This window comes from Lutra lutra, chromosome 2 (genome assembly GCF_902655055.1).
Source record: "Lutra lutra chromosome 2, mLutLut1.2, whole genome shotgun sequence".
Classification (NCBI taxonomy): Eukaryota; Metazoa; Chordata; class Mammalia; order Carnivora; family Mustelidae; genus Lutra; species Lutra lutra.
The window spans coordinates 33514938-33539681 of record NC_062279.1 but is presented as its reverse complement, the minus strand read 5'-3'; the positions used below and the strand labels follow the sequence as shown (position 1 = coordinate 33539681).

The window sequence follows — 24744 nt, the reverse complement described above, 5'->3', positions numbered from 1 at the left end:
CAAACAGGCGTAGCTATGTTCCATGCATCTTCTCTGGATGATTCTCATTAAAGAAACGGGGCTGAATGGTGCCCAACAATTACCATTGATCCTCTATGGCCTAAACTATTGCCATCTGGTTCTTTAACAGAAAGAAGTTAGCTGATTCTCAGTATAAACTATTCTTGCTTGGTACATGACTTTTGGAGGGTTAAGCTAGAGAATGAAGAGGGAGGCAGGACATGCCATTCACTGAAGTTGAATATGTCCACCCAGGAACATGTAAAGTTAGATTACACGTATTCATGCCATCCTAATTTGCTATTAGTGAAAATTGCAAAGAGCGGCACTGATTGAAAATCAACATTTTCAGGGGGCACCCAGGTGGCTCAGTTGGTTAGGTGCCTGCCTTTGGCTCAAGTCATGATCCCAGGGTCCTGGAATCAAGCCCCATGAGTTGGGCTCCCTGACCATCAGGGACCTTGCTTCTCCCTCTGCCTACTGTTCCTCCTGCTTATGCTCTCTCTTTGTCAAATAAATAAGTAATATTTTTAAAAAATGAAAATTGGGGGTGCCTGGGTGGCTCAGTTGGTTGGGCAACTGCCTTCGGCTCAGGTCATGATCCTGGAGTCCTGGGATTGAGTCCCATATGGGGCTCCCTGCTCAGCAGGGTGTCTGCCTCTCCCTCTGACCTCTCCCCTCTCATGCTCTCTCTCTCAAATAAGTAAATCTTAAAAAAGAAAAAAAAAAATCAACATTCTCTGGGCACTGTGTTAGAGACTTTCCATAAAGTAGGTCATTTGTGTTTCTTATGTCAAGGAAATTTAGGCCTTCCTGGAGAAGGGGTCTTAGTGAAAGCCTGAAGCAAGCAAACAGGCACACCCAGTGTACACGTCCGAGGACCCTGAACACCAGATGGGCGGTCTGCTCCTGCACAGCCATTTCCTGCTCATGAGAGAGCACATGACACCAAAGGTTGTTGACTCGAGTCTCCCGTCTGAAATGCATTTTCCCTACTGTGCAAGGACCCCAACCGCTGCCTTTGGGGACACTTGTCGTTTCTGTAGGTGGACCGTAAGCAGAGAATGAAATGGGATGAGGCAGGAGGAACGTGTGCAGACTCATTCAGCAAATGAATGATAGCTTCTGTGGACCCACAGATATTCTGATGCAATAATTTTCATGCAAACGGTGAATTAAAAATCATCAACTCTTAAGGTCAGAATGGATTCAGGTGTTAATGCAGTTCGAATTCTATGAATTGTAATTGTAGAAAAAGAAATAGCATGTGAGTGATGTGTTCAGGCAGACTGGTATGGGTTATAGAAGGAGGGATGTCTTATGGGACCCAATATGCTCCCCCCACCCCCCGCTTTTTTTCTTCGTCAACCAAATTCTGTTCTCAGGGTTGGTTTCTCATTCTTGTCCCTGTGTTGATCAGAAAGTGAACTTGATATCGTCATGGTGCTCATGGGTTATAAATGAGGCATCTCCTCCCTTTGTCCGACTTGCTGGGAAATATTCAACCCAAGTTTTTTTTTTTTTTTTTTCCTGTACACATAGACTTTTGTATTCTTTCACTTTCAATATACTGACTCTCAAGAATGTATCTATTCTTCCTGGGTTTGCCTATCTCTGCAAATTCCCTTTCCTTTGGCAGCCGTGCCTCCTTCCTTGATTTGCCTCTCTGAGCCTGACTGCGTTCTAGCTGGGTCCTTCATTCTTGGATTTCAGATCCCTTTTGAAACCGGGAGTGGCATGCTATCATTTCCTGGCAGACACCCACCTCCCTTTCAGAGAAGAAAGAGTCAGGTAGGATGTCTGTGGAAATAAAGAACACAAAATGGAAATGACAGAGTGAGCCAAACAGTGAGAAAATAAGGCTTTGCCTCAAAAGAAAAAAAAAAAAAGTAAAAAAGAGTACCAGAGGAAAAGGGAAGTAAAAATGTTCTGGCAAAAGTTGCTCTCCTTTCTATTCATTCTGGGACCTGAGGAGAGGCGAGTGTGGGGGAAGAGAGGTATTGCTTGCCACTGCCCTCTCCCTGCTGGTTATCCTTCCAGCCCAGCTAAAGCTCTCTGCCCATCAGTGCTGCCCGGGGTACCATCAGTCTTGCTTCTCATGAAAAGTAATCAAGTCCATTACAAATCTCTCTATTCTACTCTCCCCTCCACTACAGTGCTAGCATTGGTAATGGCAGTCCGGTGAAGCAGCAGACTCATTCACATGCCTGGGTCATCTACTTGTTTCATGTCCTCTGCCTTCAGATCTGGGAATTCTCATCCTCAAATGTCTAATACCGACGTACCCACTTTTGCAGGCTGAGCATGTCCCCAGAAAGGGTTAAATAATGCCCAAGGTGGCCTGATGGTAGGGAGGAGGCTTGAGCTGCTCACTTCTTTGTTTCTATCATCACTGGCTCAAGACTGTGCTGGGATCTCCCACAAGTACCAAGATGACCTAGTCTCTACCCCCATTTGGGTGGCCCAAGTTAGCCAACCTAAAGATGCGACCAGGACCAAAGTAAGACTTTTCTATAATGTCCCCAAAGGAGAATGGGTGGAAGAAAATGCCACATATAGCATCCAGTTCTTATCCCTTGCCAACATACATAATCAGGCCTCACAAGAAATATGGCCAGAAGGATTGATAAAGATATCAGGACCTAGAAACCACATGGATACACCCAACCCCTTTGTTTTTCAAAACCCTCAGGAATGTCTTCTTTCCGGTTATCCCCAATTACCTGTTGATGCTGTTTTTCTGAGCTAACATCTGCCAGTCCTTGCCTTTGGCATTGGGGGTATCGAAGGTGGCACAAATCCGCTGTCTGATGGAGTATGGGATTTTGAAGGCTTTGGGGCCGGTCTGTGCAGGGAAAGTGCTGTCCTCTTGTGCAAAGAACGTGATGGTTTCTCTTTCACTCTACAAAGAAAGAAAGCGTGGTCAGATCTAAACGGAAGCATTACCGATCAACACTTCTATTTATTTAAGAAAATCCATTAACACACATGCACAACAGGACTGCCTGTTGTGAGGGACTCTGTAAAATACATTGACACATTCCCTTTTCTTCTAACATAATAAATAACTTCTCCGGCGGCCTCGTGAATCACGTGCTGGAGATTTACAACAGTGTCTTCCACTCAGGGTTGGGGAGGGGTCCGGTTCCTATACCCAGGGAAATGTCAGGTGACAGTAGAATTAAACCTTTCTTTTCTTTTCTTTCTTTTCTTTTCTTTTTTTTTAATCTCAGGGATAGATCTAAATCAGTAGGAAGAAGCCCCCAAATGACAGATTCCAGTTCAGTGTAAGGAATGACCCTGTGATAGAGCTGACCAAAGACAAATGGGCTAAGCCACGTTGCTGGTTGGGCAGGTACCGGTCAGGAAAGCTACAAAGGGGAACTGACTGAATATTGATCATCTTTAAGTTTGTGTTGGCCTGCCCTGGTTGTGAAGTGTGTGATTCCATAGTAAATATCTTGGTCTTGTTTCAGAATGACATTGCTTTGGGTATATATGAGCCTGCCATTAGTCAGTGAGGTATTCTAGAGCCTGTGGGGTGGTGGAAGGTTTCTGCCCGCTGGCTGCCCACCCTACTTCTGATTTAGAGCTGTCCAATGAGGATTGGTGATTTCAGTGCCTTCTAGCAATCAGATCATCATCCCCAATGTGAGACCATACTGATATCTGTGAGATTAAAGTGGCTGCTGATAAGCTTATGTGAACCAACAGAATTTCAAAGCCCAAAAAGTATCTGATTGAATCACTCTCCTGTGACTATGATAGGTTACTGGACACAAGGGATTCTTCATTAAGGCCTCTAATTGGTTGACTATAAATCGATTGAGATTTTCCAGGGTGGGCCTGACTTAATCAGATGACCTTTAGATGAGAGAAAAGGCATCTCTCCTGCTGGCCTAGTAGAAAGCAAACAGCAAGGCTGTGAACAGTCTGTGGAGAGGGGCAGGGAGCTAGAACCTGAGGGTATCCTCTAGGAATTGAGCATGACCCTGGTCCAAGAGCCAGCAAGAAAATGGGGACCTGCAAGGAATTAGAGTTGATCAACAATCCAAATAAGCTTGGAAAAGGACCCTGAGCTCTAGGTGAGAATGTGTTTCCAGCCACCACCTTGATCTCAGCCTTGTGAGGTCCTGATCAGAAAACCCAATGATGACATGTCAGGACTTTCAGCCTACAAAAAAAATATGAGACAGTAAATAGTTATTGTTTTATCCTGTTAAGTTTATGGTAATTTGTTATAGATCAAAAAAGAAAATAGAATAGTAATAATATAAAGAGGACTTAAAACATCAAATCTGACATGGGGTTGAGGAAATAGTTAGGACTATTTAAATCCTAAGAACCTATCCTTCATGTTAGGAATGTGTCCTCTTGTGTTTTCCTTTAAGCCAACATGTGCTGTTTATGAACTCTTCTGGGATCCTCCCCTGAAGCTTTTTCCAACCTTAACACCCCTTCCTACGGCAGGCACCACAGCCATGACAGACCTTCTTGGCAAGTGGCCAGGCTCACATAGCTATAAACCTCAGTGAGTGTTATGCCTTCAAGAATCTGTTAATTGAGGAAGCTGGCTCATGCAGAGATCTTATTAATGATAATATGTTTTGTTGTTCCATAACCATTTGACACAGTTACATTTTGAGGGCTGTGTCTTAGAAACATGGTGCCTTAATTCATTATTTCCAAAAGGGTATCTCAGAAGATGTTCCAAGAAAGAGCAGATCTCTGGTCAAATACATTTGAGAAATGCTGCATATTATATCTTCTGCTTGGAAATTCAAAGTACATATTATCACATTAAATAGATTCTACTTACTGGTTTTAGTTCTATTCCCTGGAATATTATAGAACAACACTCATCAAAATTCTTCCAGTATTTCGTGTTAGCATGGGGTAATAGAAAAAAATCATGGTTTTCAGAGGCAGAGGGAACCTTGCTTTGGGGTATAATTTTATACTTTTTAGCTCAGCAACTTTGGATGCTCCATGACATCTGTCCAATTTCCTAATCAGTCTTTTGGCATTTTTTTATACACGCCACAAAGGTTATGAAATGTGGTGAAAATTACCCAGGTAGTTTGTAACATGGCTGAAACCAGAAGTCTGACTTCCTAACACCTGTACCAAGATTCATTTCTCTATGCCACCCTACTGCAAAATAGGCAGGTGATTAAGAAAAGTGCTGAGCATTATTAGATTTATGCTTCAGGAATTAAAAGCAGGAAGAGCTTCCTGGAGGAGGCATTTTGGTGGGCCTCAAAGGATGTGATCCAAAAGCTATTGACTGAATAGAAACTGAGTGGGTAACTAGTGATTCTTTGCAAAATGAACAATTCTTATTCTGATATGTTGGATGGTTATAAAATGAACCAACTCAGGCTTCTTGATGTATGAAACAGGTTACGAGAAACATTTTTAATCATGGCTCATGAAATTTCTCCTAGCCTTTAAAAAATGTAAATCGAAAACAGTTTCCTTCAATTTCCTGACTTAAGGCAGGAGGATGTACTTTAAGAAGATGGTAGAAACCAAAGAGAGGAAAAAAAGGAATTCTGTGCAAGATAACATGGGAGTTGTCATTATAAACTGGCATGCAAAGGGTGTTCACATGTGAAAAGGTGGCTTGCCAGTGTAACTTAGAACACTGAAAGTATCCCTGAGGGACGACTGCATAGACAGGGCTGGCTGTGCAATCTCTTATGGCATCTTTGAGTAGACCAAGCTCACCAGGCTCTGCCTTTACTGTTGGCAGGAGAGAGACCACCCCAGATCCACAGTGCTCAGGACAGAAGTGGTAGGATTTCAAAGTGAATAAAGTATTGTAGGAGACTGACTCTTAAGTATTTTTTCTATTTTTGACACTAATAAGTGGGCCCCCATTTCCCTCATAAAGTTTCCCAATTTAAATATTTGCCATGTGTAAGGATGACACTTTATGTAACATTTATGGTGCATTCTAAAAGACAGCTGGGCCAAGTAATAAGAATCCTGTAGATACATCACATTTTCTGATTGTTTAAATTAAATATGCAGAGGAACAGCAGATTTTCATGCTCTGCACATCTGAGATAAGAAGCTGCTACTTGGCTAGCTGGGGAGTTGTAAATCAAGGAGAAATTCCAAGGATTCTGTCTATTTTGCAACAGACAAATCATCCCCCAACCTTCCACCACTTTTGGAAGAAAGATAAGAGAACTGCTTGAAGGGAAAATTGTAACATGCAAGTTTCCCATTTAAGTTCTTTCTATCAAAAAAAAAAAAAAGGCTCTTCCAGTAATATTACATTAACAAGGGATATGGTGCAATCAGTTACTTAGGGATTCTTCTCATCTCTTCAATATTAGTAAAATTATTTTGATTCACTCCACAATTTTTAGATTGTCGATACTGTTGCTTTTACAGAATTATCAGTTGGCGATAATTGTTAGGTAATTCAGTGAGGTTACATTTAAAGAGAACCACCTGCTTTTACAGATAGACCCAGTAGTGGCCACTCTAAAAAAAAAATATTAAAAAAGTACGTTATCTTGATCACTGAGATAACTTTTAAGTGTGAGAATGACATGGATGATTGTATTTATTTGGAAGGCCATTTAGATGAGAGGCATGAAGGAATGTGATGGCATGGGAGGCTCAACATGAAGAACCAAAGGCCTTCAATAAGGATAATCACTGCACTGATTCAGCTATTTAAAATAAATATTATCTTATAAATACAACCACATACATACGTATCTCTTTTACCTCTCATGGTTCCATTGTTAAATTCATGAAACACACACTAAGAGATCTATTAAAGTAAGGTAGGAAGTTGGAGCTCTGAACTTAACAATACGGAGAATTATTATTATTATTATTTTTTTTGGAGTGGGAAGAGGAACAGATACTTAAAAAATTCAGATGTCTTTGGAAGGCTTCAAAAGATTTATTTCCTTATTATTTTTATTATCTTTAATCAAAGAAATGCTATTACTAACTTATGAAAACCCCCTAATGCAGGGTCTTCCAGCCTAGAGGCCATAAGGAATGACCCCCTTACAGATCTATTATGCCCAACTCACTGACTGATACAAGTTCATGTCTAGAATGTATCTTGTCTCCTCCCCAGGTAATCCCCTATTTCTCAGCGCTTTATGGATCTTTACTTTTTCTGGAACTGTCTACTACAAAAACCCAGGTCATTTTTAGGGTAAGGAAGATGCTTTGTATTGACTAGACCTATCAGCAGATGTATGCTTCTCCCAGGAATGAGACAGTTCTGGAGTTGGAAAGAAGGTGAGAGACCAATTATTCACTGAAGACCTCCCTTTCCAGGCAGACTGACATGTGGGAAATCTATTCTATTCTTGAAGACCTATAGAATGAATACTTATGCCAGCCTGTCCCATACTTCTGCAGTCTTGAGAAAAGAACTTCCCAATTTTCACCTACTTTCATACGCGAAGACAGAATTTTCGATTTGTCTGTCACTAGTGCCTAAGCCCCCCAGAAAGAAGGCTTACATTAAGCACAAGGCCCACAGTCAGTATTGCTAAATTAGACTTCCCTCCGGAAGTAGTCTAGGATGGAAATCCAGACTTTGACCTTGATGCCAGGTACCTCGGTTGGAAACTCTGGCTCCCCACTATTGGTTTTATCATCTTGAGCAAGAGCGTTGACCTCTTTGAGAAAATGTTACATCATGTCAAATTGTGACAGTATAGTATTTAATCCACAGAGCTGGATGGTTACATGTTAAAGCAGCATGAAATGGTACCGAAACAGAGTGGCTTTCAAAAGTTCTTAATTTTCTGCTGACAAAATAACAAAATACAGTTTATTACACAGAGATAGAGATGCACTGGGCCAAATGCCAGCAGTAAGCCTTGAAGCCATTAATAAAATGATCCTTCCAGGGAGGAGGTTAGGGAGAGGGTGGTGGGGTTATGGACATTGGGGAGGGTATGTGCTATGGGGAGTGCTGTGAAGTGTGTAAACCTGGCGATTCACAGACCTGTACCCCTGGGGCTAATAATACATTATATGTTTGTAAAAAAAAAAAAAAAATTAAAAATTAAAAAAAAAAAAGATCCTTCCAGGATCAAAAGGGTTACTAGAGCTTCTAAAATGGGAGTAGCCTCAAACTGGATGGTGGTAACCCGACAATGAATAAATATCCAGATGCTGGCCACGGTGTTGTCTTTTTCAGGGCATTTCAAAGTGATTGTAAGCTTGCAAAGCATTAGACAAGGAAATGGAGAGTAAAGGGTAAGACTCTGTTTATTAGCTCATTTTCCTCCCCTGCACTTCCAAAATGTGTTTAAGCAAGGAGCACAGGTACCAAGCTGTATCAGCTCTCTCACAGTCCTTTAACATGGATTTCCTGTAATAGCAGAAGTTGGTCCTCACTATTGGAGTGCCTTAAAAAATAAAAACCCTTTAAGCCTGGAATTGTTGCATTGATCTGTGATCAGACATTTAGGGCAGTTTGCATCAGAGGTTATCTTTCCATCCTGCCCTTTCATGCTTTTCTGAACACCAGAAGGAAAATCGGCTTGGATTTTCCCTTTGTGTTTATTTGAAAACTTTCCTGCAATTTTTTTTATTTTACTTTGAAATGTACTGTGTTAAATATGCCACGACTGTTCAAGAAAGAGACTCTCGAAATATCCTACCCTACGTTTCTGGATCTACCTTTCCCATCAAAACTACTTTACCACACAATGTTAATTGGCAATAATGAATGCAAATGCTGCACAAACATGTCAGTTAAGACAGCTATCAGTTTTGAGGCACAATCCTTTGGAAAGCCATCCGCATTTCAGAAAAACTATTCGGAATTAGCAATGCTCACTTTGCATAAACAATGAATTGAAATGAGAATGAAGTGATAATGCTATGAAGCTAAAGGTTTAAAAAAAAAAACGAATTGAGTGGTATGTATATACCATTTGTTAAGCCTTCTGCCAAACCTGAATGAATAAATACATACTATTTATATATTTGTACATAAATATGTGTGCCTGTACACACGTATGCATATATATATATATTCTACTGATAAGCAATAAAATGCATTTTTCTACACTACCCAGGGATTACCTTGGAATTCCTCAACAAAAGCATTGCATGCTTCCCCTCAGCTACTCTAGCCCTCTACTCTCAAATAACTATCCAGGAGGAACTGCCATCATCTCCTCTCTAAGCCAAGTTCACAGCCATGAAGCCATTCAGTGGTTTAGGGCAAATTGGAGCCACGGCGGAAATCAGGTGTCTTTTTGCAAAAGTGAATTCTCCTCTGATTCCCATTCTAACTCTGCCCTTCAGTAGTGATATGACCTTGGACAGTATCCTCTCCCTCTCTGCACTTGTATTTCCTTACTTTGTAGTATGAGACTTATATCTACTCTGTCGTACATGAGTGCATTGATGAATCTAGATTCAGTGGGAGATGGGGCTATGCAGAACCCCAAATCTGGAGGTTAGGAGACCTCGTAAGACCATAGGGAACCCCGGTCCTGAAGACGATTTCCGGAGAACTGGTCAGAGCCAGGAGAAAAACAGCCCCATGGTGACCTTGTGCCTGCCTCTTCATGGTACGTGTCTCAGATGTACCATCAGCCACCAAAGAATCTCAGGAGATATTCCAAACCTATAACCGACTGTTAGATTGCTCACGGTTTTGTGTATAAAAAGCCTTCTACTAGTTCTTTCCCCTAAGAGCTCTCCACGGAGCCTAAGCTCTGATGGGTTGATGAGTTTCTCTGTCCAACAGGAAGCTCAGTTCAACTGTCAGCCCGGGAAATGTTTATTTGCCCTTATGGGTAACAAGGATTAAGACTGAGTGCATTCCGAAGCTCTTTTGGACCCTGTGTAGCACGACTGAAATAGGTACATTGACATTAGTGTCCTGTCGAAATGGAGTCAAATGGTCCTGCTGACCAAGGACTCACCTCCAGGATGGATGTCTGCACTTGGAGGATCTGTTCATGGCCTTTGAGCTGCCGGATGCAGATTTTGCAGGACAGCTGGGTGGTGGTGGGCGTGTAGCGCTCCAGGGAGAAGGCACAGTGCAGGGGCTGCCTGTTACTGCACCACACGCGGGAGAATGGGACTTCCTGCAGGGAAACGGGGGACAGAAGAGGGCTGTGGTGTGCAGAGCCCGGCTGAGATGAGTGGTGACTAGGAGAGACTTAATGGCAATAATTATGGTGATGATGACAACGACTGCAGCAGAGAAAATTGCCCAAGCGACTTTGGTGGAATTGTTGTAGAAATAATGTTCCAGCATATGCCAAGCAGCACAGAAAGTAATTAATGTCAATTCCAATTGATAACATTTGAATTCCAAAACCACAGTGCCAGAACTCAGATTTCACTTGGTGACACACAATTAGCATACTATCAAAAATTCATCCTCATATTTTCCCATGGAAAAAAACATTTTTTTAGAAGACTCTTTTGGTCCGTCCTTCTTCTTAAGCCTGGGGTAGGATGGTATCTTTTCCCTTAAGTGAAAATTATGCTAAAGAACTGACTGACCAGAACATATCCCAACACCACACAAACTCATAAGAATTGTATAAACAGAACACGATATTGCTAATGTATCCAACATAAAAATTATACTTACTGCCGATCTCTCTCTCTCACACACATACACACAGGCGCGCACACACTCTCCAGAAAGAGACACAAACAAACTAGGCTCCCCAGAACAGTCCTGTTTGCCAACTCCTCATTCACTCAATTCATCTGTTCAGCAATTATGTGCCTGGTGCCTGCTTATGACCAGATGCTGTACAAGATGAACAATAAGGAACAGGAAACTAGGTTCCGTCTCTACCGTCACAGGTAGTTGCAAAACCAATTTTTGAGTGGCAAAACCAATTTTTACTAAATGAGGGGGGGGAAATAATAAACTCTATATACATCAGCCTTTTTCCCCATTACTAGTCAGCGTCTGCCACTGAGCAGACCACACTCAGGCACGTGGCTTTACAATAATGCGAACTAGAGGTCACTCACTGATCACAAGAGGTCACAAGCTGAGATTCTTGGCAATGACCCATGTATGACCAGCCTCTAGTAAGGTTCATCCTCACCTTTTTCTCTTTTTCTCCTCTCGTTAATGTGCTCTTTTTTTTTTTTTACCTGTAACTATAAATACCATTTTCTCCAATATTCACACTGGCAGGTGGCAGAAGATGTATCAGGTTTGGAGGTTTGATACTCTGAAGTGTGACTGGTGATGAAACCATCATGTGTTATGAGACTGGGGGCCATGATTCAAATTCAGTCTCCTCACTTGGGAGGAACTAGGGGTAATCTAGTTCTTCCTGAGCTCTAATGGGCATATCGTTTTTTCTTAGTTTAGTTTTCTCTGTGGATTTTGGATGCTCCTGGAAGCGGGGGGTGGGGGGGGTGCGACCAGCAAGGAGGGATGGACTCTGACTGTTGTCCACTTGAAGAGAGGAGGGCTAGCTGAGGGAGTCTGAGAGAAGAAACTCTCGCCCTAACTCCTACCTCACATCCCAGCAAGGAGTATAGGCATTGTGGTTTTGTTTCATTCGTTCTTAACCCTAAACCGAGGGAAAGGCAGTGGAATTTTCATTTCAAGAAGCAGAGAAAAGTGAGGTGGATGGGTGAGGTCCCCCAGCAATCTCTGGAGGAGGTCACTTTCCTGACGACACTCAAAAATGACTTTTCACCTGCACCAAATTCTACACCAGATAATAATATATATTTACAAGTTCTGACATTTCTTCTTCTTCTTCAACCTGACTCTTATTGTCCTTCTCCCCCTAAGGCTGCTTCCATTTTACAAGCCGTGGGTAACCCTTACTTCATGATCTCAGGCTCCAACACTTCTCTCTCTGCATGCTGAACTCATCCCATCTGCTCACAGACGCCCAACTGCCACCTCTCTGTGGAGAACTCCCAGTGGCTACATCTCTGGAGTTTATCTCATTATTATCAATCACTGACATTATACCCCTAATCACTACAAATCATTTTATTTGGCCTTTACTTTCTCTGAGAACTCTACCTTTTCAAAACTGATTATCACCATTCACTATCTTGTCCTTCTCTAATTTTCCTATCACCATTAATGATCCTCTTCTCTCCTCATTAGAGCTAACTGTAGTGACCTACTCCCCAGTCCCCTGCCTGCACTTTCTACAATACCGAGCTAATGAGGGGGTTAGGGCTTGACCGGAGAGGGAAACAGGACGCAGCTGATTGGTGTTCATCAGGAAATAGCATCGTGATGTGTCTTTAACCTCTAATCATGAGTGGGGGGACACTGATGTGACCTGATTGCTGGGCACTGTGCTCTCATTCCCAGAATCCTTTGAGATGGGGGCCCAGTATGGCCCCCTGAGTCTCCTGCCTAGTGCTTCCATCATTTGTTGTCCCATCTTCATTTTATTTTTTTTTTAAAGATTTAATAAATTTATTTATTTGGCAGAAAGAGAGATCACAAGTAGGCAGAGAGGCAGGCGGGGGGGGGGGAGCAGGCTCCCCGCTGAGCAGGGAGCCCAATGTGGGGCTCAATCCCAGGACCCTGGGACCATGACCTGAGCCGAAGGCAGAGGCTTAACCCTCTGAGCCACCCAGGTGCACCCCATCTTTATTTTAATAGCCCTCAAATGAACTCTCCTTCAAACTAGTACATTTTTTTTATACTTCCTTTGCACCATCCCCTTCCATGAAAGAAACTGTAACATAGGGCTCGGTGGTTAACAGGTCCTTTTGCCTAACTGAGAAAACTAAACGAGCGCCTGGGTGGCTCAGTTGGTTAAGTGTCCGACTCTCAATTTTGCTTCAGGTCCTGAGCTCAGGGTTGTGAGATAAAGCACTCTGTTAGGCTCCATGCTGGGTGTGAAGCCTGCTTAAGATTCTCTCTCCCCCCCCCCCAACTCTTTAAAAAAAAAAAAAGAAAATTAAGGTTTTTGTGTTTTTAAAAGGAAATTTGAGTCTTTACAGTGTAACATAAGTTCTCAGACGTCAGGGCCAGGCAGAGCTGAATTCAAGATCCTGCTCTTAAACTGACCTCCTTATTGTGTGGTAGATCTGAATACTTGATAATGCTTCCTAACCTAAAACAAAACAAAACAATGGTACTGGCCATTTATTGAAAAGTATCTTCTCTGGTATAATTTGCTACATTTCTCCAGAGAATGATGGCAGAAAGGTAAGAGAGTAATGCCCACTGCAGACTGTCTTCCCTTGTGGAAAGCCATGAGAATCAGCACATACTCCTCTCTTTCCTCTTTACATCCCACTGCACACAATCAAAACATTTTAAAAAATCTGATTTTAAGACTGTCTCGAAAGAATATTTCTTTTTATTGTTGGCTTGAGTAGCAGCTGCCAATAGGGCTCCACAAAACATTTAAAAGTAACAGAATTAGAAGCATAGTGATTAGTGTGTTGTCAGGGTAATCATTTTTGCTTTCATTTATTGAAACAAACAAACAAAACTATCGTGGGCACCTGGGTGGCTCAGTGGGTTAAGCAACTGTCTTCGGCTCAGGTCATGATCCTGGAGTCCCAGGATCGAGTCCCATATCAGGCTCCCTCCTCGGTGGGGGGGTCTGCTTCTCCCTCTGACCTCTCCCCTTCATGCTCGCTCTCTCTCTCAAATAAAATAAAATAAAATAAAATAAATAAATAAATAAATAAATAAATCTTAAAACAAAACAAAACCAAAAACTATCAAGATTCTCACCGAGTGAGAGAAATGTTGTAGCAAGTTATATGGGAGGATAAAGTGTAGCAAAGTTAGGGGTATTTAAAGCATTCTGGAAATGTTTTCATTTTGATTCCTATTATAATTAGGTTCCTGGCAGATGGAGAGAATGTAAATCACATCCTAGCAGGAGACAGACACTGGGTTCCCCAAGACACAAAGTATGCTGAAAAGACAGCTGCTTTTATCTTCGGGAAGGGACAGCCCGACTTTCTGTTTTGTAGGATTTAAAGAATAATATTGTACTGTGTACTGTCTCTTCCAGCTTCTCCACCCCACAGTCAGCAAGAAATAGCAGAACATACGATTCAGGAGCACCCAGGTCCCAGGAACCAATGGAAAGCAGAATTAGTTACCTCCTAGACGAGGTCTGCTAAGTCTGTGGAGGTCTGCTAACTGTGCTCAAGTCTTAAAAAGCCTGAGAAAAAGAGAAGGAATACTTGGGTATTTTTTGGCCCTGGGGTTGGGGGTGGGGACTAGTAATGTGGGTTGTAGTGTAGCATTTCGTCAGCTGTAATCCTCCTGAACCTAACCCAAAAATATTTCAAAGCCAGCTGGTCTGCCTATACACAGAGTTTCCACACGTAGCTCTGGATCCAACCTTGAATTCACATGATTCTAAAAACATTCCTCATGCAGTTTGGTTGGTGTCTGCTAGGGCAAATATTCTGTGCAGTGGGTCTCTCCCCAACCTGAAAGTTCTTAGTGAATTCCAAAGAAGAAAGGCAGGTTTCTGAGGAGAATAGGCTTTGAATTTCAACAGGAATATGTTGTTTCTCAGATTCCTGATGTGAAGTTAGAGAAAGGAGGAGAGAGGAAGGCCAGTGGTCTTCCAAGCGCCGAGTTGGGAGATGACGGAAGACGACAGGGAGATTTACCAGTTGAAGGAGAGACCTATAAATGATGTCAGGAAGAGTGAGACTTTCTGTCCCTGCAGTAGCTCTCGGTTAGTTCCCATCCACTAAGCCCTAATGAAAAGCCATTCTCTATTATCCACGCCAAGTTTATCAGTGCACATCATGTTCGACATGAGGTTCAAGCAGGATGAACACAAACCCTCCCCAAACTGCTTCCATCCGATGCCTGGAACAAACACAGCAGGGCCATTAAGAGCAGCACAATATGCATTCATACAAGTGAGGGGATTTCAGTGATGACAGGGGCAAGACAATTGGCGGCAAGGAGGGTGGTGGCGGCGGGGAGGAGGAACAGAGCAGAAAGCCATTTGTGGGTAAGAAAAATGAAGTGGAAACGCAACTCGGTGGCAAACCTCCTGGTGCAGAGAAAATTAAATTATTTCTCAGCCTTCCAAGACTTTCAAATTATGCTCAATTACAGAAGGCAAATATTTATCCATGTTCACAACGTCCATGCAATCCAACCCATCCCGGGAGTAAAGCTTGCTGCATTTCCGTGTGAGCCAATGCCCTTTGGCTTTGGCGGCCGTGTTGCCTGCTCTGAGGTCCACACGCTATTAGCCCCTGAAGCCTTTCCTGCCCGGGACTCTCCTTGGAATTCCTGGTGCTGGAATTATTATTTAAGAGCCGGTGCAAGGTTATGGTCCTTTCATCTGATTTTTTTTTTTTTTTATCTCTAAACATTAAACTTAATAGTTACTTTGGATGGAGGCACTTGCATTAGATCCAGTGGAACAATACCTTTAAGCCTATAAAGATTAATACACAGGAATTTACATGGCCATCAGGACCTGTTTTAACAATGCCCTGAAGTTCAATTTGGATGGGAAACTCTGAATCCTGCTTTCCTGGACACAGAGACATCTAGGTCTTAGAACATCCCATTTATTCATAGAAAACTTCTCACCATAAGGAAATACGCTGAATGTGTCAAAAAAAAAAAAAAAAAAAAACATGGTTTAGAATCATGAGAGATGCTTTTGTTGCTCTGAATGCCCTCAAAGTGTACACAGAGGGGCAGTTCCCAAGGTAATGAGAAGTCTGAAAAGTAAACAGGAAACTATAACCTTGTCCAATCTGAAAATCGTGAATTTTTGAAGGTAAAAGGGCTGGTGGTTCAACTTTTTTTTTTTTTCTTTTTTCTAACTCTCATGGCGCAGGCAAGGTTTTTCTCTCTGTAATTTGCCTTGTTCCCATTCTGACAAGCTGGTTTACCTTGTGCAAGTTTTTGGTTTTTGTTTTTAATAAATGCCACAAGGATGGAAAGGTTAAAACCCCATAGGGCTCTGCCATTTATGACAGAAACAAAGGCATCTGAAAGCCTCCCGTGATTCTGGATCAATCTGAGCCCACCAGAAGCTTTTCCAAAGTTAAGGACCTATCCTGTCACTTGGAGCACAGGTGACTTTGGTTTAGGAAACGATTACAGAGCAGTTAGTTGCTTACAATGATGGCACTCATCACGGGGAATTTCTGTAGCATTTGGTGGCAGGGTCACACATCGATAAGAGATCTTTCTATGCTAAGCAATTACTCAAATCCCATAAAAGTCATCTGGGGAGACTAAATCATTTTGCAATGTTTTAAAAATTCTCTGATACAGAGATAGGTGAATAATAATACAGAAATATCTTTATAGGCTTGTAAAAGGATTCTAAGAGGCATGATCCTTTCTTTGGCTCTCCATTTATAATTTCCTCTTCCCATCGTACCCCGCTCACTTGGTGGCAAACACTTCATATATTCAGGATGAAATTTCTTGTGCCCACCCACCAGCCAGAGCTCCCCAGAACTCAAAATCGCCACCCCCAGAAGGACTGACAGCCGGGTCATTCATAGCTGACCATGATTAAAACCATGTCTCGTAATGAACTGGTTTTAATAAAAACAAACGACAAACCAACTTCGTTCTAAGTTGCTAAATGACTATCTTCAACCTACACTGAGCAAGAGTTTAAGTGGGGGAGAGGAGAAACTTCACATTACTGGACATCAAGCACCTCTTCCCCCCAACCTGCTCGAAACCTGTGAGTTGATGACAACATGATTAATTCCCTGTGTACCGTCCAAACTGCTACATTTCTGTGACACTTTGAGACTAAATCCATACTTTTAAAGGAGGATGTAAGTCAAAAGCACCCTCACCAGGGTTTAGTGACATGCTTCCTGGTTAAAGCAAAGCTATTTCTGATAGCAGCCCGTTTGGCCAATACCTGGCATGCGGTGAATGGTTTAATTCTCCAGAGGAATGGGGGGATATCAAGGACGGAGATCTGAAGACTGAAGGTGTTCCCCTTGAAATGCAGCAACTTTGGCTCTTCCAGGAGCTGTCCACCTTGATGCCTTTCATCTGAAACCACTTCCTATAGCACAGGAAAGAGAAAAAGGCACAACAATGAAGTAGCCAATTTCTGCCACATTTCTCTCCATAAATAGGTATACTCCCTACCTATGTCTCCCAGAAACAGACAAACAGCAGAACAGACCCACGCTTCTTTGCTACCCCCTGACCAGCAAAGTCAGGACTGGGGACTCAAAGCTGCTGACTAATAAGAATCTGGGCAGAAAGAAACAATTTTTCTTCATTATTTGCTAAACATACCAGGCCCTTCTTTAAAACTAAAAGACCTCCCCTGCCCCAAGCGAAATGTTATACTGTTGAGTTTCCACAAGTGTGTGAATTTCATCTGCTATAACCATAATCAAGGAATGTATACAGAACTGTTTAGAGATTTTATTTATTTGACAGAGAGAGCTCAAGTAGGGAAGCAGCAGGCAGAGGGAGAGGCAGAAGCAGGCTCCTCGCTGAGTGGGAGCCAGATGCAGGGCTCTATCCCAGGACCCTGGGATTATGACATGAGTGGAAGGCAGACGCTTAACCGACTGAGTCACCCAGGAGCACTGGGATGTATTCAATTTTTACACTGAAAGTTGAACAACAATTTCACCCTTTCACCCCTCTACCCCTTCACATGTTCACCACGAATATGGACATTATACAATACTTATTCTTTGGTTCAAGATAAATATTATAGAGTGAATGTATCCTATTTATTTTTAGTAACGTTCATTAAAGTTATGCCAAAAGGTGAAGAAGTAGGTTGTTTTATCAAGTTACTTTTAGCTCAGAAAAAATAAATCAGATTCCGAAGGTAAATACTCCTGTATCCTTTGTGGAGAAATCTTTATATTGAATACAAACACAATTCACCTACATTCTATGGAGCAAGCCATTTTAACTGGTTCCAAATTTGTGGTGTCTAGAATCCTATTGGAGAGATGATAAGCCAAGTAAAATAACCGACATGAATTCTTCAAAAGGTTAACCTGCCATTGGGGTGAGGGCGTTCGTGTTACTGGAGATAAGAGAGCTCCCTAAATCCATTTCTTAAAATCACCATTAACTGACTTATAATTCCCTTGCAGAGGTACAATAAATAAGAAAACTGAGATCCTTTAATTATGTCCTGTATCTTCCCAGATTCTAAAATAGATTGTGAGAGTCAGGCAAGTAGGCTTATAAATACAATAAAACTTACATTTCAATTATCAGCAAGTAAAAGCAGCCCCAGAGGTTATCTTACTGGCCCTTGTCTAGGTGCAGAATAACAGGAATAAAAAAACATGTCTTACTAAGACACAGCTGTCCCGCTTTTACCTGTCACATACCCGTATTGTTAATCAGTTGTTAGTAGTATCTTTTCTCAGGACGAAATGATTCGATTCCAAGGTCATTTGCTCCGGTTATTTTAATGAGAGGGGTGTTCCTTGGGGGCTCTTAGGTCAGTGCTGAACTTTCTGTGATGTAGGAAATGGTCACTATTTGTGCTGCTCAATATGGCAGCCGTTGGCCACAGGCTATTAAGCATTTGAAATGTGGCTAGACCAAGGAAGGAACTGAGTTTTTCATTTTCATTTACTTAAATTTAAATATCCACATGGGGTTAGTAATTACTATACTGAACAGCACGGTCTTGGTAGTTCCTAACAGTGGGGGTTTCTGGGAGTTGGGCATGACGACATAGTAGCCGGCCTCTGATGGCTACTGCAAAGGGTAGAAGGATCATGGCAGTATGGGGGGGGGGAGAATTCACTCCAAAGGCTGAGTGGAAATCTTTACAGATGCTGACCATGCTTCCTTGTTGAGATTTAATGAGTGTCCGCTGGAGCTATACCTGAGCTGGGCTCGAGTTTACAAAACCTTTTTTGCCACCAGGGAGCTCACAGTCTAGTGAGAGGCTCAGAACAATGGGCTTCTGATGATCATATCTATGTATTACAAATAACGTGTCTACCTAGGAGGTCAATGCAAGACACAGGCTATAGCCTAACCCAGATGGGAGGAGAGGCCAGAAAAAGAAGTGGGAAATCACCAGAAGAGGTGATACTTGAGCTGAACTTTGAAGTAAAGATCGGGGATGGGCACAGGAAAAGGAGGGGGCGTGCACTGGGGACAGTGAGCAGGTTCTGTGCAAAGGTACCAGGCGAGGCAGATCTGGGACAAGGTAGGGTAGAAGGTGAGTGGCTGGAGGTGATGAACATCAAATCATGAATTTTCGCTTCCTGTGCTAAGGACTTTGTATTTAATTTTAGAGCATGGATACTTGGGTTTTAAGGTGTATAAGAATTTCTGGGGGAGTGCATGTGCTCAAAAGAAGAATCTTGTAAACCAAAAATGGAGGCACAGGACACCAGTCACATTTCCATGTGGTTTTGGGTGGGGTACTCGTCCTCTTTAGGCCTTTGTTCCTTAGCTGGGCTTATTTCTGGCCAAGCAACGCCATCAGCCTGATACTGTTAACCTCTGTGCAATTCTAGTATGAGATTAGAAACAAGGACCAATAAGTAAGGTACTTATTAAAACCACTTGAAAGCTACACAAATAACAACAGTGTGGACCCTTCCACCTACATTTGACTGGGCTGTTTAAAGCATACCCCCCTTTCTTTAAATAATCTAACTTGTCTGAGTGTACGGAGAAGTAAACTGAGGTCAGAAGATGAAGTGTCTTGTGCAAGAAGGTGCATTTCTTAGCGCAGGGCTCGGCTACTTTAATATTTAGAAACGATAGGGAGCACCATCACACTAGAAAGAGAACTGTAGTTTTAAATCACATGTACCTTACTTACAGATGAAAACTGAAGCACACCTCTCCCCCAAAGAAAGGCCGCTTCCTATTTACAGGGTTAGTGACGGAGTAAAGACCAAAAAAGGGCAACTTGACTGTGGTCTGGTATTTTTTCTACATTTCACTGCCTTTTTCTATTCTGTACTTGATTTTTTTTTTTTTTTTGAGTTATGTGAAGGTCAGACTGTTATTAACTCTATCCCGTAAATAATTTTTCACTGGTGCGAGATATATATAAAGATGATATAAGTCAGTCTGTATTTGCCCTACGGTTATATATACTGCCTAAGCAGTCCCTGAAATGCAGCATGGAGAACATTAGAAATTTTTAATAGATGTCTACTTACAATTATCACAGAGGAAAATGGTACCTTTTAGAAATTCCTGCTTTATGGCCCCCAATTTAAATACAATCATGATTTACTTTTGCTTTTTTTTTTCCTTAGCTTACTTTCTTCTCCACACATTGGACTCACCATATACAATTAACAGTGTCTCATAATCTTGCACCAAATATTAAGTAATCATAATTACTCTGTAACCAAACAAGTAATTATTAAAATGAAGAAGTCCAATAAAAAACTAATCATTGTTATTTCTAGATCTGTGAAGGCACAACTGGCTTCAGAGTTAAAGAAACTCCTGAGTACAAACTTTAAAACACTCTCCAAAAATAATAAATTATACTTAGCACAGAATTCCCAGTCATGCCTACAACCTATTGTATTCTTTTCAGGGCTGGGCCTGGACACCTGTATTTTTTTTTTTTTTAAGATTTATTTATTTATTTATTTGACAGGGGCGGGGGGAGAGAGAGAGAGATCACAAGTAGGCAGAGAGGCAGGCAGAGAGAGAGGGGGGATGCAGGCTCCCCGCTGAGCAGAGAGCCCGATATGGGGCTCGATCCCAGGATCCTGAGATCATGACCCGAGCCGAAGGCAGTGGCTTAACCCACTGAGCCACCCAGGTGCCCCTGGACACCTGTATTTTTAAATGCTTTTTAGATGATCCTGATGTCCAGCTGGGTTTGAGAATCAGTGATACAAACAGCTCTACTGAGCTAGTTCTGAGTCACTCAGTAGATGTATCTGCCGGAGCGTGAGGGCCGGTAGTCACTACTTTTTCCTATCCGCCTCCTACATGACAAGGACCTTATGTTAGAGCTCCGGTTCTATTGTTAAATTGATATCTGCATTAATTAAACTAGGAAATAGGGTCTCTGGCTAGTTTATTTCCTATAAAACGTACCCAAAGGCTATGGTTGGTGGTGGTTCTAGTCCGTCTCCCTTTTCATTTCACCCTGGGGGCTGCTAGCTCTCCAGATCCGCGAGCTGTGGCCAGGAGAAGCCTGGGCTTTGTGCCTCAGTGAGCTCTTTATGTTGATTTAATGAGACAGGCAGCAATATTCAGGTGTGCTTCAGGGATACTAAAACAGGCAGGCTAAATTTACATATTTATGAGACAAAACTGTTTGAACTTTAAGCACGTGTGTGCACATGCATGCGCATGCCTCCTCCCCCCCCCCTCCCCGCCCCGCAACACACACAGAAATTATGTCACTGCTGTGTTTTCCTTTAAATGCTTTACATGAACAATATATCCCAAGGTTGCATTATGGATAAACACAAGAACTACATCTGGAGGAAATCCTTTGAAATTAGATTCTAAATCCACATGAATGCCAAGTAAGTAATGAATACCGAGAGGTACTGAATAGGAGGTCTGGGAGCAGTGGAGAAAAATCTAGTTGTTTTTCCGTCTTTCTTTCTAAGATGGGGCAAGCATTTAATTCCTTGCTTTCCCTGAGTCAAGGTTTGTTTGAGCTGTGTGTGTGTGTGTATGCGCGCGTGCGTTTGTGTGAGACAGACACAGAAAATGAAACATGGACAGTAACAGAATCTAGGTCTTAAGATGTTACCACCATTCCTCAACCTTTGGTTTGAAGTCACCCAAAGGAGATGATGTCAAACACACACAGGCAAAATGGCCGCTCTAATTATCACAGAAACACAGAAACAGGAAGGACAAGAAGTCATGGGTTGTTCTCTTATTCTCCTCTCAGCTTCAGGCAAATTTTTATTAAATACAAACAAATAAGGCACCTGGGTGGCTCAGTCAGTTAAGCCATTTGCCATTGGCCCAGGTCCTGGTCCCAGGGTTCTGGTGCTGGGATGGAGCCCTAAGTCCACCTCCTTGCTCAGCAGGTAGCCTGCTTCTCCCACTCCCTCTGCCCCACCCCCTTGCTGGAGCTCTCTCTCTCTCTTAAATAAGTAAAATCTTAAAAAAAAAAAAAAGAAGAAAAGAAAAGAAAACATATCTGAGTTGATTTAGCTTCCCAGAGATAGTTGTAGATGTATTTATCAGAACAGATCTTCAAAAACCTGAAACTAAATTATCTCCTACCAAGGTGTAGGAGGTCTTTTGTTTTTGTCATTGAGAGAAACCGGTACTATTATTCAGATGAAGTATCCCCAGAGCAAAGGGGAAGCCAGCACAGCAGCCCCTGCAGGAGGTAGAGGGGAGGAGGGCAGGCCTTGAAGGAGACAGGGTTTCTGTTCCAGTACTAAAACCCCCAGGACTACAATTTGGTGGGACCATTATGTCACCAGACCCTCACTGGTTCTAAGAGGACAGAAGAATTGGGTCTGGAAGCTGTCCTCCTTCCAAGGTTTCCACTGAGGGGGTAGATTTTAAGTATTCTATTAGATATAACTTCACTGAACTATGAATGAAATGAAAGACCTCACCATGATCTTCAACTAGGCTTCTTCCCCGATTAAGAGGACAATCCTAGCTGGGCACATATGTGTTGAGATTTCTTTGAGACATGAAAGATGCACTATAATAAACCCCGGCGACTACTGCAACCAAGACTGTGTCTGTTTCCAAATCCCAACAAACATTTTTTTTTTTTAAAGACTTTATTTATTTATTTGAGAGAGAGGCAGTGAGAGAGAGCATGAGCGAGGAGAAGGTCAGAGGGAGAAGCAGACTCCCCATGGAGCTGGGAGCCCGATGCGGGACTCGATCCCGGGACTCCGGGATCATGACCTGAGCCGAAGGCAGTCGTCCAACCAACTGAGCCACCCAGGCGTCTCCCAACAAACATTTTTAACACTATGATAATGGAGGTGAATTCCAGGATGGGTGATTTCAGCAGAAATGCTTCTTGAGAGATGACCCATTACTCTTGATGAAGAAGTCAGGGTTCCATCTGAGTTCCAGAACATGAGTCATCACTGCATATAATATTTTTCAGCTCACACCACACAAGTTGGGGGAGCTCATATTAACGTGTGAAGTCTGCTAGAGGTTCAAAAAGTGAACTGTTGCTAAGGCTTTCTTAAAGTGGAACAGTTTTAATAGGTTAGTAACTATATAATTTTCCCTTCTAATTAAATACCACGTACCAAGCTGTGAAAAATGTGACATGGATGATTTGGGATGTTAAGGTGATTTAAAGCAACCTGGGCAGAAGGCCCGGAACATGTCCACTTATTAGCAGGGTAAAAATCAAGGAAGCCAGATTCTCTCAGAAACAAAACCCAGAGATGAAGACCGCAGACTGCACAGTTGTGTTCCGAAAAGTTACAGGTTATGTTTTAATCTTTCTGTGGGCCAGAAAAGTTATTCGACCAAAGCTGACGGTCTCTCATCAGCCCAGCGGGAAGCATGGCCTTTGCTGCTCATGACAGCTGTCACATACATCCTGGCAATAACAAGTACAACCAAACCCAACTTTAAAATCAGCTTTATTGGACATAATAGGAGAGAAAGAATCACTGAGGTAAATAGATTATGACAAATGGGGTTAAGAGTATTTCTACTAGAAAACATTTCTCTAACGCAAAATTATATGGTTTTAAGAAGTATCTCTATATGATGAAATAAAGATAATTTGGATTCAATTTCGAGGGAGAATACCATTTTCCCCTAGCACTGACGAAGAAGGGAATATTACCCACAGGAAAGGAGAGTGGCTTGAAAAGCTGTGTTTAGGGCCTTGTTTTTGTGACTTTCCCTGCAATTCACATTCATCTGTGAACAACTGAGCTGTGGTAGAATCTGATAGCAATCAACAGGAAGGAAAATAGATTATCTGAAAGTCAAAACTTAGTTTTTTCTTTAAGCAAATGTCGGACTCACTAGTATAAAATATACATCAGCATTATTCAAAGTGAGATCAAAATGGCTATGAGGGCCGACTTCCGAGGCACCTGTGCTAAACAGACCCTCACAGGCACACTGGTCAGCAGTGGGTTATACCCGTATGAGCCCAGAGGCTGGAAATCCTCCCCGGGCCCCTGTGTTCACTCCAGTTTACTCAGCCTACAAAATCTGGCCAAGTCACTGAACATCCCACTTGAGTCATGAGGCATTCAGCTGTAGTAACGACCTCAATTCATTCTTTATTTTTGGTTGCCGAATGTCTGTTAATGTGTTTTATCTTGGAAAAGACGTTATTAGGGGTGGTGAAAACAGATTAAGGTTATCAAATAGCAATCACAGGATGACGTTTAACAACTCACATGGAAGCTCTTTCCTCTCCAAAATGGTGCCCCTCTGCAAAAAGGACCTTTTATGAGCAGCCGTATATTCAGTGTGCCTTTCAACATGACTGGTGCTACTTAAGAAAGAGGGAACGTTCGAGAACATAGGTTGGCAGTGAGTCACCTTTCCTGGTTTGTGTTAAGGATTCAGGTCACTGTATCTCCTCTATTGGTAAACATGAGTTTTCCAGCTTAGTGTCTTAAAAGTTAGTTACTGAGGAAATGCTCTGCATAATGGACTTAATGATCCAGGACTGTAATAGCAGGGATCTGGGATGAGGTGTGTCAGGAGAGCTAAGCTATTTATATATGGGCAAAGCTTACACAGGTACTTCTGCATTATCTTTGCTGCTATTAATAAACTTGCACTCTTCATGAGTAGCTAATTTAAAATGAGTCTTAACGTGATTA

General features: G+C 42.2%; 1 protein-coding gene across 10 annotated transcripts in view; it reads right to left on the bottom strand.

Annotated features, from left to right (window-relative positions):
- UNC5D (unc-5 netrin receptor D) overlaps nt 1-24744 on the bottom strand; it is a 558362-nt gene that overhangs the window by 14207 nt on the left and 519411 nt on the right. For all 10 annotated transcript variants that reach the window (XM_047717048.1, XM_047717051.1, XM_047717050.1 and 7 more), the window contains 3 exons: nt 16869-17018; nt 9936-10100; nt 2724-2902 (listed from right to left, as the gene is read on the bottom strand). In XM_047717048.1, coding sequence (XP_047573004.1) covers nt 2724-2902; nt 9936-10100; nt 16869-17018 — 494 coding nt within the window. The remainder of the gene's footprint in view (nt 1-2723; nt 2903-9935; nt 10101-16868; nt 17019-24744) is intronic.